This window comes from Dermacentor albipictus, chromosome 4, assembly GCF_038994185.2.
Source record: "Dermacentor albipictus isolate Rhodes 1998 colony chromosome 4, USDA_Dalb.pri_finalv2, whole genome shotgun sequence".
NCBI lineage: Eukaryota > Metazoa > Arthropoda > Arachnida > Ixodida > Ixodidae > Dermacentor > Dermacentor albipictus.
Window position 1 is genome coordinate 138,645,047 of NC_091824.1, and position 13,759 is coordinate 138,658,805.

At 44.7% G+C, this 13,759-nt stretch overlaps 1 protein-coding gene across 3 annotated transcripts in view; it reads right to left on the reverse strand.

The window, feature by feature from the left end:
* Positions 1 to 770: 770 nt before the first annotated feature.
* The window catches only part of LOC135895798 (cytoplasmic polyadenylation element-binding protein 1-like), a 29,497-nt gene continuing 16,508 nt past the window's right edge, over positions 771 to 13,759 (reverse strand). For all 3 annotated transcript variants that reach the window (XM_065423972.1, XM_065423974.1, XM_065423973.2), the window contains exons 7-9: positions 8,447 to 8,977; positions 3,944 to 4,038; positions 771 to 2,338 (exon numbers count right to left, since the gene is read on the reverse strand). In XM_065423972.1, the coding sequence (XP_065280044.1) occupies positions 2,153 to 2,338; positions 3,944 to 4,038; positions 8,447 to 8,977 (812 nt within the window). In that variant the 3' untranslated portion in view covers positions 771 to 2,152. The remainder of the gene's footprint in view (positions 2,339 to 3,943; positions 4,039 to 8,446; positions 8,978 to 13,759) is intronic.

The window sequence follows — 13,759 nt, forward strand, 5'->3', positions numbered from 1 at the left end:
GCATAAACTTGTCACTGCCTCCCAGCAGCTGCAGAAAGCCATTTGGAGAGAGTTGCCGCCTGTTCCAGAGGAGCGGGCAACACGCAGCAACTCTCCCTGAATGGTGTTCACGACATCAAAGTACCAGGCACGCAGCATTAAAAGGTGCACAAAACTCAGCACTTCTGGCTACACAAGATAAGCACCAAAGGGTTAAAATTTTGCGGAGTGTACTGGCAAGGCAGGGTAGCCAGCAGGCTCAGCACCTTTCAATGCTCACCAAGGTAGTGTTTCCCAACAGTGAGGTTCACCAGAAGATGTTTGAAAACTTGACTAGGAGGACAGCTACATGGCAATAGGCTCCAGCACTAATATTTGTGACAGTGCTCCAAAGGTTGTAAACATGGCCAAAATATGGGCTGCAAGTTTGTGTGGCATGAAACAAGTAGCTGCGCACACTCCAACCAGGCGAGAGGCACAAGCAACATGCTGTATCTGCACCACAACCACATGTCAATTCCACAACCTCCCATTACTGAGCACAGGTGTTGACCACCATCTAGAAGTTTGTAACACTACAAATTTCAGACTTGAACGGGCGTTAGATAACTTGAACCACTTTTTGAGTGTCCTAGCAAGTTTGAAATAGTGGAAGTCCAGCGCATCTCAAAGCCTAAATTGCACCCTTTATTCGGTACGCTTTGGCTGCGTGCAGTAATGCTACTAACAGCACCTTCCTTACTTGAAGCACTTCAGAAATTTGCTAGCAATGCACTGAAGCAGAGACAAAATTCATATGCAGGAATTTATTTTTCTTAGGATTACAGAAAAAAAATGAAACATTGGTCTCGATGTTCCCAATGCACGAAAAACTTCAAAAATTTGCAGATCCAAAACTTCCATGCAGAAGGAGATGGCTTCAAGATCTCCTGTTGCATTTAAGAAATTTGGTCCGTGATCCATTCCGTAGTCAAATCCGTACAGAGCTACCGGTTTCTCACTAAATAGAAAAAAATACCTCAACCTTCAAGCACCCTATTTGCCCAACAACAGCTGAGCCATTAAAACTTTGCACCTGGAAATATTTAAGGCATTCACAGGAACTGTTCATAACAGCGTAGAAATGCAGTAGACTACAATGACACATGATGTCTGTATTTGTTTCTTATATAAAGAAGGAACAGTTTCAAATGTTTAAAAATAGAAAAAAAGGCTTGACTAGTAGAATGTGCTAACGGTGGAGGATGTCGTACAAAAAAGGGCACGTATGTAGAAAGGTTTTAAGAGCAGAGCCGGGGGGTGGTATTAAAATGGTCTTAAGAAAACTACAAAAGGCAGCACTGGATTTTAAATCCTCGCCCATGTATGCCATCTGTACAGGTAAAACTAATAAATATACCCCCGAAGAACTCTAGTAAGAAAAAAATCACGCTGGTATCGCAGCACTTTGTGGACTACAGGGCTTTGAGAATAGATTGCCCCTGTAAAATAAAAACACTTGTTCGAGCAGAAAAAAAGAAACATGTACACAAGACGTGCTGGAGTAGGTAAACAACCTCCACAAGAGCATAAAAATAAAGGACTAGCAATCGAAAAAGGCACACGATCAACAATGAACATCCACCCTGCCAGTGCATCTCAACCTCTCCTGAGGCAAATAAATTTTTTTTTTCTATGTTAGTACTCCGTACTAGTAACGGGCAATAAAGAAAGGGAAACCATCCACAGACACCAAGAAAAAACGGCACAGCAGCAGCAGAGAGGATGAACGTATGGGACACTTATCCCTTTTTCTTGCACAAAACAATAGGTATAGCACTCTTTTTTAGTTATTTAACAAAGGGAAGGAAAAACAATAACAACCACGCATAACAACCAGTGCACACGGTGTAGAAAACATGAGAAATAAAAGTTCCCCTATCTCTCTCCAATTATCTTCGGTGGAGAGAGGAAAAAGGCGGGATGGCAACAAAAAGGTAACAGCAAGAGGGTTAAAACAGAGCGCAAAAGAAGAGTAACAGTGGCAGAAATATGTACACAAACAACAACAGGGGGGTTAAAACAAACACGAGGGCGGGATCACGCTGAATAAGGAGAAATGCTCGAGCAAGGAGGCTGCTTCCTAAAGAAAAGGGCTGCTGGGGTATAAAGTTGGCCGGTGGAGGGATGTCGCTCAGCGTGTGTTGGCTTTGTTGCGCATTAGGGGCTTGTGGTTGCGCATTCCATCAACGTTGTGGTGCCAATTCCAGCAGGTGCGGCAGAAGTAACGGAAGCAGACCATGTCGCGGCAGAAGACTGGGCCTGGCTGCTTGTTGCACGAAGAGCACATGGAGTCCTCCAGGTAGGGATCCACTTGCACCTGCATGCAATCTCAAATTGTACTTGTGCACCTCTACAGCCACAGTTACCCATTCCACCATCACAATGTGCCACTGAAAATAATTTTTAAGAGAACATGCCAGCAGTTTACCATCTTGTACTGCACTTCACCGCCAATGAAAAGCACTTTGAAATCTTAGTGGTATTGTGTAGTTTCAGAGACCGCATAGTACACCTCTATTGAAAGTATGGTCCCTCTGAAAGCTTCGTTTTCCCTTACTTTGAAGGGAGCTCTGGCATGACTGTGCGAAGAGGTTGCCATTACAGAAGTCTTGGATTGTCAACCAAATCAATTCAATTTATCTTAAGTGCTAGTATACCCCTTTCAGTCACGGTGTCTCCACATGAAGAGGTGACTGTTGAGATTCTTATCAAAAAGCGAAGGAGTGACTGCACACTGGTACGGTTAATATTTCAGACATAAATGCAGTGAACGCCATATGATATGAAGTGGCAAAACGCTACTGGAGAAAAAGACGTTTGGAGAAGAATGACTCCATGTTTTACAAAAGCTTCGGTCTGTTGATGTTCGAATTTGTCTTTTGCAACAGCCTCAATCATTCAGAATAGTAAAAACACCCTGTTTTATGTAAAGAAAGAGCTACCTTTAACGAATAAGTTACTCGATACTCATGGTTCTGTTACTCAATAGTTTTGACCCTGTTTTCATCCGCGTCTCCATTCGTAGACAGCGTGACTTAATTTTTCTTTTTTTTTACTATGCTGGCGACTCATAGCTACCACACAAAAATTTTAAACAACTGACAGTTTTTGCACTTTCGCCATCTGGTTCACCGTCGAAGAAATAAAACACGTTTTTTAGCATTCTTCTTAATTTTGAGTGGTGGCAATTTTTAAATGTACAAATCACTGTATGCACTGTTTGACCACGAGGATGGTAAACACTCACGTTTTCGGACCGTCAAATAAATGACATTGGTCTGGCAATTATGTCGCAACCTTGAATGGTTGTTCAGATATGAGACTCCTAGTTTGATGCCAGATCAATAGAATTTTGTTCGGGTGAAGCTGACCCACAGAAGCAGTACCGACTGTCTTCTGTATTTGAGAATATTGTTGGCACTGCAATTTAGCATTGTTTCTTTTAATGTCATTCTTGAATAGCTCATTTTGAGTCACCGTCCTTGCTCTAAACATAATGTGATAGTGTAAGGTAGGATGCGAAGAACCACTGGCCCTAGCAAGTCCAGTCGCCATAGAAGAAGTGTACAAGAAGTGTGTGGCGAATACCAGGGCCACTGCCAGAAATGCAACTTTTCCCTGTGCATTGCAGCTGAGAAGGACAATTTCTTAGAATATCACAACCTGCGAACCCATTGGGACACCACTCGCACAACCTTGAATAGATAATTGCCCTCCTTTCTGTAAATTGGCATAGAGCACTCGCAAAAAAAAGTGTTGAGTCACAATGTCTTCCTATAAGGACACAGTCGAATTAGTGTAGTAATGTTCCTAGAGGGGAATTTTTTTTTTTCGGACTGTGGACACCTAAAACACCAATACCTGCAAGTTCTAAAAATTTCCCTGCAGAATACCACAATTCGTGACTGAGGGGGATACACACCTTTTTTGAAAATCGAGGAGTCTTTATCTCCACGAATGATGCAGCCACAGCCTTCAGATAGCTCTTCTGGTTGTTGAATGTCACCCTGCCAGACCCTGTATTGATGAAAAAGAACCACTGACATGGCAGTAGGAGGGTACCAGACAAGCAGTACAGGTAGCTGGATGCATTGCAGTTTTTTAACTGTGCACAAAGTGCAAATACAGTTCAGCCTTGGTTAATTCGACCTGGACAGGAACGACGAAAATGGGTCAATTTAACCGGCGGGCTGAATTAGACAAGATGAAAACATCAAAACGCACAGCTGATTAATTTGGCAGTGTTTTCCAGATTCTAATGCACACCAGAAACAAATGCGTGCCTGCTTTCTATGTATCCAAAGTAGAGCAATGTAGTGGTAACATTAAAACTCCTAAACAAATAAATTTATGCGAGCCAGAATTTTTTAGCAAAAAATGGGCAAGGGTCTAAAATATGTGTTGCACAGTGGCGACCGGTTTCCTAAAGTCACATTCGCCACGCGGTATTTAGAAGTCGACTTTGCCGCAATACAGCCATATTATTCGGCAAAGCATGCAAACGCTGTGTGGCTTTTTATTTTAAAAGAAAAAAGGCACGCATTAGAATGGGGTGAATGCTGTAATCAAACATCACAAGCCATGCTTATTGCTTGAAAATCTTCCTCAGACACGTCCAAAAAAAAAAAAAATCAAGGGTACATGGGTATCCCCACGTCAATGAATGCGAAGGCATTGCAGCGTCTTCCCAGTGACGACCCTTTTTTTTTTTTTAATTATGGGGTTTTACGTGCCAAAACCACTTTCTGATTATGAGGCACGCCGTAGTGGAGGACTCCGGAAATTTCGGCCACCTGGGGTTCTTTAACGTGCGCCTAAATCTAAGCACACGGGTGTTTTCGCATTTCGCCCCCATCAAAATGCGGCCGCCGTGGCCGGGATTCGATCCCGCGACCTTGTGCTCGGCAGCCCAACACCATAGCCACTGAGCAACCACGGCGGGTACGACCCGTTTTACGAAACGTACTGGTATTATTTTCACGTTGCCTTGAATCATTTATTGCATCGCATGCCTGTGCCTCTTGTGTACTTGCGTGGACGTCCATAGGAGCTAGGTGCGGCTACTGACTGAGGAGTTGAAGACGAAGGTTCGTCCATCGGAGTGTGACAGAACTCGCCGAAATCACTGCACCGACTGGCAGTGCCAAGAAGCCCGGCACTGTATATAGAATATAGATCGGCCATCAGAGCAGTCTGTGACCACGTGACTGTACCATCTCCGTTGAAGGTGTGTCCATCAGAGTGCATGACAGAACTCGCCGAAATCACCGCATCAACTGACATCGGAGCCAGCTAAGGAAGAAGAACGCATGAGCAGTGGCCTGAGCACGTCTGACCACGTGACTTTTTGTACGTCTCCGGCCACGCCACCAGATTTTCTGCTTCAGGAGCCATGTAATGCTTCCACATTAATAGCCATTTTTGACGGGATATTGAAGTGTATTAAATACATTCACTGTCCCCTTATTTCTGCTGAGATGGACGCTGCCAGTAAAGGGTTGCTATTGGGGTCACCATAAGGATCAAGCACATGCGTGCTGACTGGTCAAGTTCAAGTTATTCAGCGAAGACCAATTTTATGATCGAAATAATGAAAGCTTTGTCCCATAGTAATGCATGAGCATCAGCTGAGACTTGCTTATGATTGAATTAACCAAAATATCCAAACCAAAATCATTAATGAAAGTTTACTGTATACACAAATATGCTCTGGATGATCAGCCTGCCATTCATCCACAAAATGCCCACAGAAAGGGTAAACTGTGGTATGAAGATCTTATGCACGTTTGAAATGGATGCTCATGGCCGCAGAAATGAGTTGGCAGCATACCATACCAAGGTAGTTGGCAATGCCATCCGACAGCGCTCTAGCTTTTCTTGAATTATGAGCCTGCCTCTGCAACATGTTCCACAACATGGGATGTAGCTTGTGACTACCCATGTATCTACTTGAAGCGCGTCACAAATGAATCTCAACAGCCAGCCAATCAACATTGCTAATTTTTATTATAGCAATATGCGTTCATTTGACACTACAGTTAAGCTGCAAAATTTTGAAAATTTCCCCCATTTCATAGTTTGGCCTCCCAAGATAGCACAAAGCAGCCAATCATTGGTGATAACACCCACAAAGGCTTGAATGGTCAACACATGCTTGTGTTCAATATCTACTCTGTGATCATTGCTGGCTGAAAAATTGCACCTAAGCCCTTTACCAGCTGTTCTGTGCGTTTGCAACTTTCTCACTGCTAAACACTAGCACCAGCCGATAAATTGCCCTTTATGCAGAAGGAGTTTCAGTGTACATAAATGTCACACTGCACTGCAACATTCCCCCGCAATGCATGCATGTGAGACATTATTCTTTAGCGTCTGTGCCACCTGTCATGGCTGGCACACTGCTTATTGCCTAGGCATGGCAGCATTTGTCTTGCCTTCGTGAGATAGGCATTTTTCCTGCAGAGAGAAGAGCAGGTGTGGAATACTTTTTTAGAAGGAGCTTGTTTGGAGTTCTTAAAAATCCACTGGATATAAAGCTGCACAATGAGCTATCAGAGACAGTGGCATAGCCAGAAATTTTTCACGGGGAGGGGAGCGGGGCACTTGCCGAGTGTGCCACCCCTTGCCTGAGCCACTGATCAGAGGTGTCATAGCGGAGAACTCCACAATAATTTTTACCCTCTGATGTTCTTTTGACGTGCAAGAGTTTTTACATCCCTCCCCTCCTTACTGGCATTCGGAATGCAATCCAATAACCCCATGCTCAGCAGCAGAGCGTGCTGGATCCTCAACTTCCCTCCATCGTGCTGGCAAGGGCAGCAGTGCTGTTACTGGGCATGTGGGCACCAAGATTGAATAACAAAAGGACAGATTAGGAATAGTAAAACAGCAACCGAACCAGGGAAGGCTTCTTTCATTTCTTACCATTAATTCACTTTGCAGCTACTAATTCTTTGCTAGTCACTTTCCTAAACTTCAACTTGCTTAAGTGCTTTCCTACTGAGGAACCCGTACACGTTCCCCTTTTATGAAACATCACTTTCTGTATTTCACCTGCCCTAAAAAACCCTTCACAGATGTAGGCCAATCTGACAATTTATATATCAAATACAGTGAAGCTGTTAAGCTAGTTCTTGCACCCTTCGGCAATAGTGACAGTAGTCTTATTTCTCATGGCCTTGCTCGAACTCTGCAGCAGTTGCCTGCCGCAGCATTTGAGTGCGGTTGAGGTTGATATGGTTGATGGAACAAGCAAAAGTCAATTTAAACAGAGTATAATATAAGGGAGACCAGGTCATGACACCCTTAGAATAAAGCCAGTTATATACAAGAGCACATTATGGGTGCCAAAGGAAGCAAAATAAATGCAGTTGAGGGCAGCTGAGAGATATGGTGACGAGATTACAAAGCTTGCAAGAATAAGGTCAGTGTGGCTAACGTAGTACAAGAGGAATTTTAAATCTCAAGGACAGATTTTTGCCCTGCATGCACGCTGAGCAATGGTGCATGCAGGACAAAAATCTGTACCTCTGCTCAGGGTGCGTTTGGTAAAGTGTGCAGTGCATCATTTCGGTGGTAATGTCAGTGCGCCAGTAGAAGGCGCAGGTGGGTATCTTCAGCCATGCACTTGTGCATTGTGAATACTAGATCAGAAGTCTGTACACTGATTATGCTTTGTAAGCAAGAGCAGCTAGCATAAATGCACCTTGTCATTGCTAGAACTACAGCTGCACATACCTGCAGTTGCTTTTCTGCACAATGCATACACCGATTTGCAGCACACTGGGGGGACACATTGTGAAGCAAATGTCACTATACATTTCAGGATAATTTGACCCGCATGGTATAGTGTTGCCTTCTATAACAAAAGCCATAAACTAGTAAAGCCCGATATGCCTGAAAGGCATAATACTGGATTATCTGTGCTTGCCCATAACACAAAAGGGGGTTCATCTTGGCTTATACGGCTGATGTCGATGACCGTCGCAACACAGCATGATGTTCAGAGCACACAGACAATATTGGTGGTGCTGCAAGGCTACAGCAGCGTATACTTGCAGCATTAAAAATTAGATTGCAAAGTTTTACATGCCAAAACCACAATCTGATAACGCGATCTGCAGTGGGGGACTCTGGATGAATGTTGACCACTTAAGGTTCTTTAACCTGCACCTACATCAAAGTATGCACACAACATTCTTAGATTTCACTTCAATCAAAATGTGGCTGCTGTGGCCGGGATCAAACCCACGACCTCAAGCTCAGCAGCACCACGCCATAACTACTAAGCTATCGCCGTGGGTGTATTTGCAACACTGCCGTCTATGTTAGTGCCACTGAATCACTTAATTCGTGGAGTGCAAACCCAGCTACAAAAATGCACATGCCGAGCAATGAGAAAGCGTGTGGCAGAAGCCTTCCTCACCAATTGGGTACTTGTACTTGTCCGTGTCAATGCCCGCATACAGGACTCCCCCAAAGAGTTCTTCCATTACAAGGGCCAGGCCCTGTGCATTGAGCATGCCATGCAGGGCTCCCACAAACACAGTCTTTGCCGGGTCCAGCCGCTGTGACGGGCAGCGCACATAATTGCTGTCACTCAGCACCCATGGAATCACTTGCACTTCCTTGCAACGCATGCGGCGCGATGATATTTTGTAGTACCAGTTGCCACCATTCATGAAGTCCTGACTGCATGACCGCAGCAGCATCTTGACCTGCTTCTCATTCTCAAAGATAATGTACACATAGCCCGCCTTGGGGGGAAAGCTCTGGCTCCGCTCGCGGCTTGGCCACTGCACCTTTATGTTGCCGAAGGAGGCAAAAGCCTCTATGAGGCCCGGCTCAGATATGTCCCAGGGCACACCTCCCAGGAACACCTTGCACGACAGGGATGAGCTCTTGAGAGTACGCGGAGGCAAGGTCCCACTCCAGCAGCAGCTGGCCTCCGAGAAACCTGCGGGGATGGAATGTCGCAACATAAGTATCAGTTGCACTGAATGCATAGTAGGTTGTACGCATAACAATTTTAAAAGCAGAAAGGATGACAAAGTCTTTTTAGCAATGACGCAGGTTGAATTGCAGTTAATAGTACGACCCATCATTTTTTTACATTGCTTAGTCCACCAAGGCATTTGACAGTTTTTTCACCACATTTCAGCATTTGATCTTGAAGTTTCTGGTTCTGCCAATGCAGCTTGTCTGGCAATTTTTAAGCAGTATTGATAGACCCCAGAAAATATTTTAAATGCAGTCTAATTTATATGTGTTATGCTTCAGCTTGATTCTCTAACAACCATGTAAAGACTTACATGTACCCTGAAAGACAAAAACAATAAAGAAATAAATGTAACTCTAAAACAAACAATTTCCATCCTTTCTCTTCCAATTTTGTCATTGTTGTGCACCATATATAAATGAAGCATTACTTGCCATTCCTTTACATGATTACATGCCATCAAAAGCTCTCGAGATGCTCATTTACACCAACGTCACTTTTTTTCCCCTTTTTTTGCACAGCAGTATCTTAGTTCCCTTCGGCCCATATGGAATACTGCACTTAACAAGTCCCTAAACGACCGTATCCCCGTTATGCCGTCTGCTACCTGTGCTAGCATTAAGCAGTCAGTGTGACCCATCAGTTTTCAAAGTCAACCTTGTGTAGCTGACACCAAGCAGTTGTGTGATAATTGACTTCAACCAGTATGTCAGTAACTGCACTTACTTGCATAAAAGCTCCAATTTTAATATAAAAATTTGAATACCAATAACCGAGTAAAGTGCCGATTTTATTAACTGCGTTGTAGGTAAATGTAACTATAGTGTTTTGGAAACATAGTAAAAAATCTACACTGGATACCACTCTGCCCCCCTTGGAAAAGCTTCAAAGGGGCCTTGAGAGTCCGTGCATGTTTGAGACCTGCATGCACCCTGTGTATAGCGACACCGTGAGAGACGATTCAATTCTCCAAATTAAAAAGGGTCAAGTAACAAGTTCTCACTGTAATGGCTTTCTACTATATCTTTTACTTTTGACAATGTAACTGGTGTTTCAACAAGGTAAGTGAAAAGAAAATGGGTAATGAGTGCATCTGCATATTAGTATTTGATATTCAAAGTAAGGTATATGTTCAATTCTTATTTGAAAGTTAATATTCACACATAACTAGGTAGCATCTATTCATGCAGAGTTGCTTTGTTCCTTTATTGCAACTCCCATGAGCTAACTTTCATTTTGCTGCTCATTTTCATGGTGCTCAGTCTACCGCAGGCGTATTTCCATCAGCTCTCTCATTGTTGCATGTTGATTGACTGCTTACCTGTAGCTCTTTTTTCTATGAAACTTTTTGAAAGAAAAAATTCGCCTATGATCATGATACTGCCCAATGCAAAGTTTGAGCGCAGCTCTATGTGTGTGCCGTAAAAACCCACGTATAGTACGGGATGACATTTTTGAGACGCGAAATGGAAAAAATAGTTTTATCTGCATATAATATGAGTTCAGAAAACTCGAGGAAAACATTTATTTAAGTTGCACTCCACACTTCAGTTGCTGTCTTCCTCAGCTGCGTTCTCTTCGGATAGTTCCTTGTTGAACATATCTTCCCAGAGGTTACTCATCCTCTGTGCCATCGAGCACATTCAAGATGCCGCATTTCTTGAATGCGCAACACACAAGGTCCTTTGGTATTCTCGCCCATGTGTCCACAATCCACTCGCATAGCGTAGCTGGCGAAGCCCGCTTCAGCCGCCTGGTTGGCGTCACTGCAGGCTCACCTGAGCGCATCTAATCTGCGTAACATTGCTTGACCGTGTCTTTGAACGGCTTATTCATGCAAACACCTAAAGGCTGCAACTGAAACGTCATCCCACCCAGGATAACGACGAGTTCAGTGCCAGATTTTCACAACAGCCTCTTCGCTGAGTCGGCTACAGACAGACAGACAATGAACTTTTTTTTTTTTTAAGGCCAAATGGCAATGAAATGTGTCCAGCACGAGGATGGACAAGAATGACAACAGTGCGCCGGGCCACCTTCACCAGATGGACTTTATGCAGTCGAGTACAAGATTCTCATTCATCCAGCCTCTCTCATGGCATCTCACAACCACATTCTTTGGCAGCTCCTTACCTTTAGGCACTGTTTTGCGCTTGAAGATGACATAGGGCAGAAGCTTGCATCCATCTGCTGTGCCCAACAACATGACGGTAACTCGCGTTTTCTCGTTGCCAGTGGACCGGACACAAGCTTGTTTAGAGCCCTTTTCATGCATGGTGAGAGGCGATGGCATGTCCAGATAAACCAGCGTTTGGTCAGCAGTGCCGATTTGCCCTAGCTGGAAGTTTTTGCACTTGTGCAGCGAAACAGTGGCAATGGAAAGCCACAAGCAGCTCTTCGAATGATTCTGGCAGCTTTTGCAAAATCGAAGTTCAGCAGCATAAGGAAAATCCAGCATAGGACATTAAAAAAAATTCATTTATGGAGTTTTACGTGCCAAAACCACTTTCTGATGAGGCACGCAGTAGTGGAGGACTCCGGCAATTTCAACCACCTGGGGTTCTTTAACGTGCACCTAAATCTAAGCACATGGGTGTTTTCGCATTTCGCCCCCATCGAAGTGCGGCCGCCGTGGCCGGGATTCGATCCCGCGACCTCGTGCTCAGCAGCCCAACACCATAGATCCAGTGTTTGCTCCCTTTGAAGGTGGAGCGCGGTAGCCCTTTTTCTTTTGCAAGCTCCTTAGCTTTTGCCTGCATAAGCTCCACACTCGCAGCTAGATGCACGGCTCGTTGTTGGCATACAAACTCAATCAGGGCGAGTTCAATTTCTGGGAATGTCCCACTCTTCGGGCCACGAAAGCTTCTTTGCGTTCCGCTGCATGCGAAAAGGACTTCCTTCTGTCGACGCCATCCGCAAATGCTTCCCTCGTTGATGCCAAACTGGTCCTGGCCACACTGTTTCCTATTTCCTGTGCGACTAAAATAACCTTTCTCTTGAAAGCAGCTGAGTACTGTTTTCGTGGTCCAGACATCCTGGTCTTTCAATGCGGAATAAAAAAGATGCACTTTGCGAAGCATGGTTTGCACGTGTGCTGCCAAGGTCCGCACTCAACAATAAAGAAACGACGCTGTAGTCACGCAGCAATAACGAGACCAAGCCGTAGCCACATAGCAATAAGGAAGCCAAGCCGTAGCCATGCAGCAATTACGAAGTCAAGCCATGGCCACGCAGCAATAACGAAACCAAAACTTCTAGCACAAATTTTCGACTGAAATTTTTGTTCGGATCCCCATATAGTACAAGGCAAAAATGTTAAACGCTAATACGAAAGAAGCCTCGTATAGGCTGGTTTTTTATAGTATTTTGTATTATGATTATATAAGTGCACAGTTCATATTAGGAAGAGAATGGTGTGAGTAGTGTAGCTAGCGCAGACAATCTATCTTGCAGCACATTGCAAATGGAGCGAAGTGTGGCGAGACTTTCTCGCTAATTGGGAGATCGCGAGAGGCAGCACGTGGGCGACATTCACAGCAGCTGCTGCAGACAGACCTCCACTCTTGCAGCACTTTTTCCACACACATGATGTATGCTACTCTGGTGCCATATTGTAGCCATCATTGCCGCACAGTCTGTCTTGCGTTGCAGTATGCTTTTTTCACGCTTCTATTCCACCAACAAGAGCGGCCCTTTGTCGCAGGGAAATCATGCCACCAGTGTCAGCGGCGACAACACCTAAGGGAGCATCACATCAAGCCTTACTCGTAGCCGCTCACCATCACCTCTTGCAGGAGCAGTGATCGCCGTCACACACTGGTACTGCAGACTGACCTCAGCAGCTGATGCCGCAGACAAGCATAGGCCTCCCCACGTCAGGCCACCCCCCCCGCCTCCTCCCACTTCCCCTGGAAATGCATACGAAATCGCCAACACAGCTGCGGATGCTGTGGCCACTGACAACAAGACGTGCAGGCCGTTTCCCCTCCGCTCCTCCTCCACTTTCCTGCGGGCGCGCTTTTGTTTGATCACCCACTGTGCTCCACATTTCTTTTTAATCTTTCACTGGGCTCGTTTGCTCGGTTACAGCATACAATGCAGAGGCATGCCGACACTCAACGCAGGAACGGGTGTGTAATAGCTGCGCTCTAAAATTTATTCTAGTAGGCGATTGAAAATGTATCTAAAGGAACTTTAGCTTTAACACCCCAAAGCAACTCGAAGGCTATAAAATACCCCTAGTGAGGATGAGGCTGCAGACAAGGGCAGTGTGTAGATCAATGGCTGCACACCTCGAGAACAGCTGAAATTTCTAACAGAAGCCTGCATGCCCTTGGAAGCATGCCACGCAACAAAAAGGAATAAAGAAAGGGAGGTGGGGCTCTTGTCAAACATCTTGCAGTCCCTTGGCTACTGTACAAAAGAAGGCATGGAAGGAATGTCACATATGCTAGTTGAAGCAAAGGGGGAGTCTACAATGGAAGTGATGTTGCCTCTTGGCAGCATTGCAACGCGACATTTTAATAATGAACCAATTTGAAAATTTACTGTAGTAAAATGCTCTCTAGAGGGCGTTCTACAACCTTCATTATGTAACTTGAATTGCAATGGGGCCTGATGAGAAGCCCTTTAACAAGTAGTTAAGTCTAAAATAAAATATTAACACACTGACCTCAATGGAGCGTGGCCACCATGGTGGGAATCGAACCCACAACATCGTGCTCAGCTATAGAATGCCAT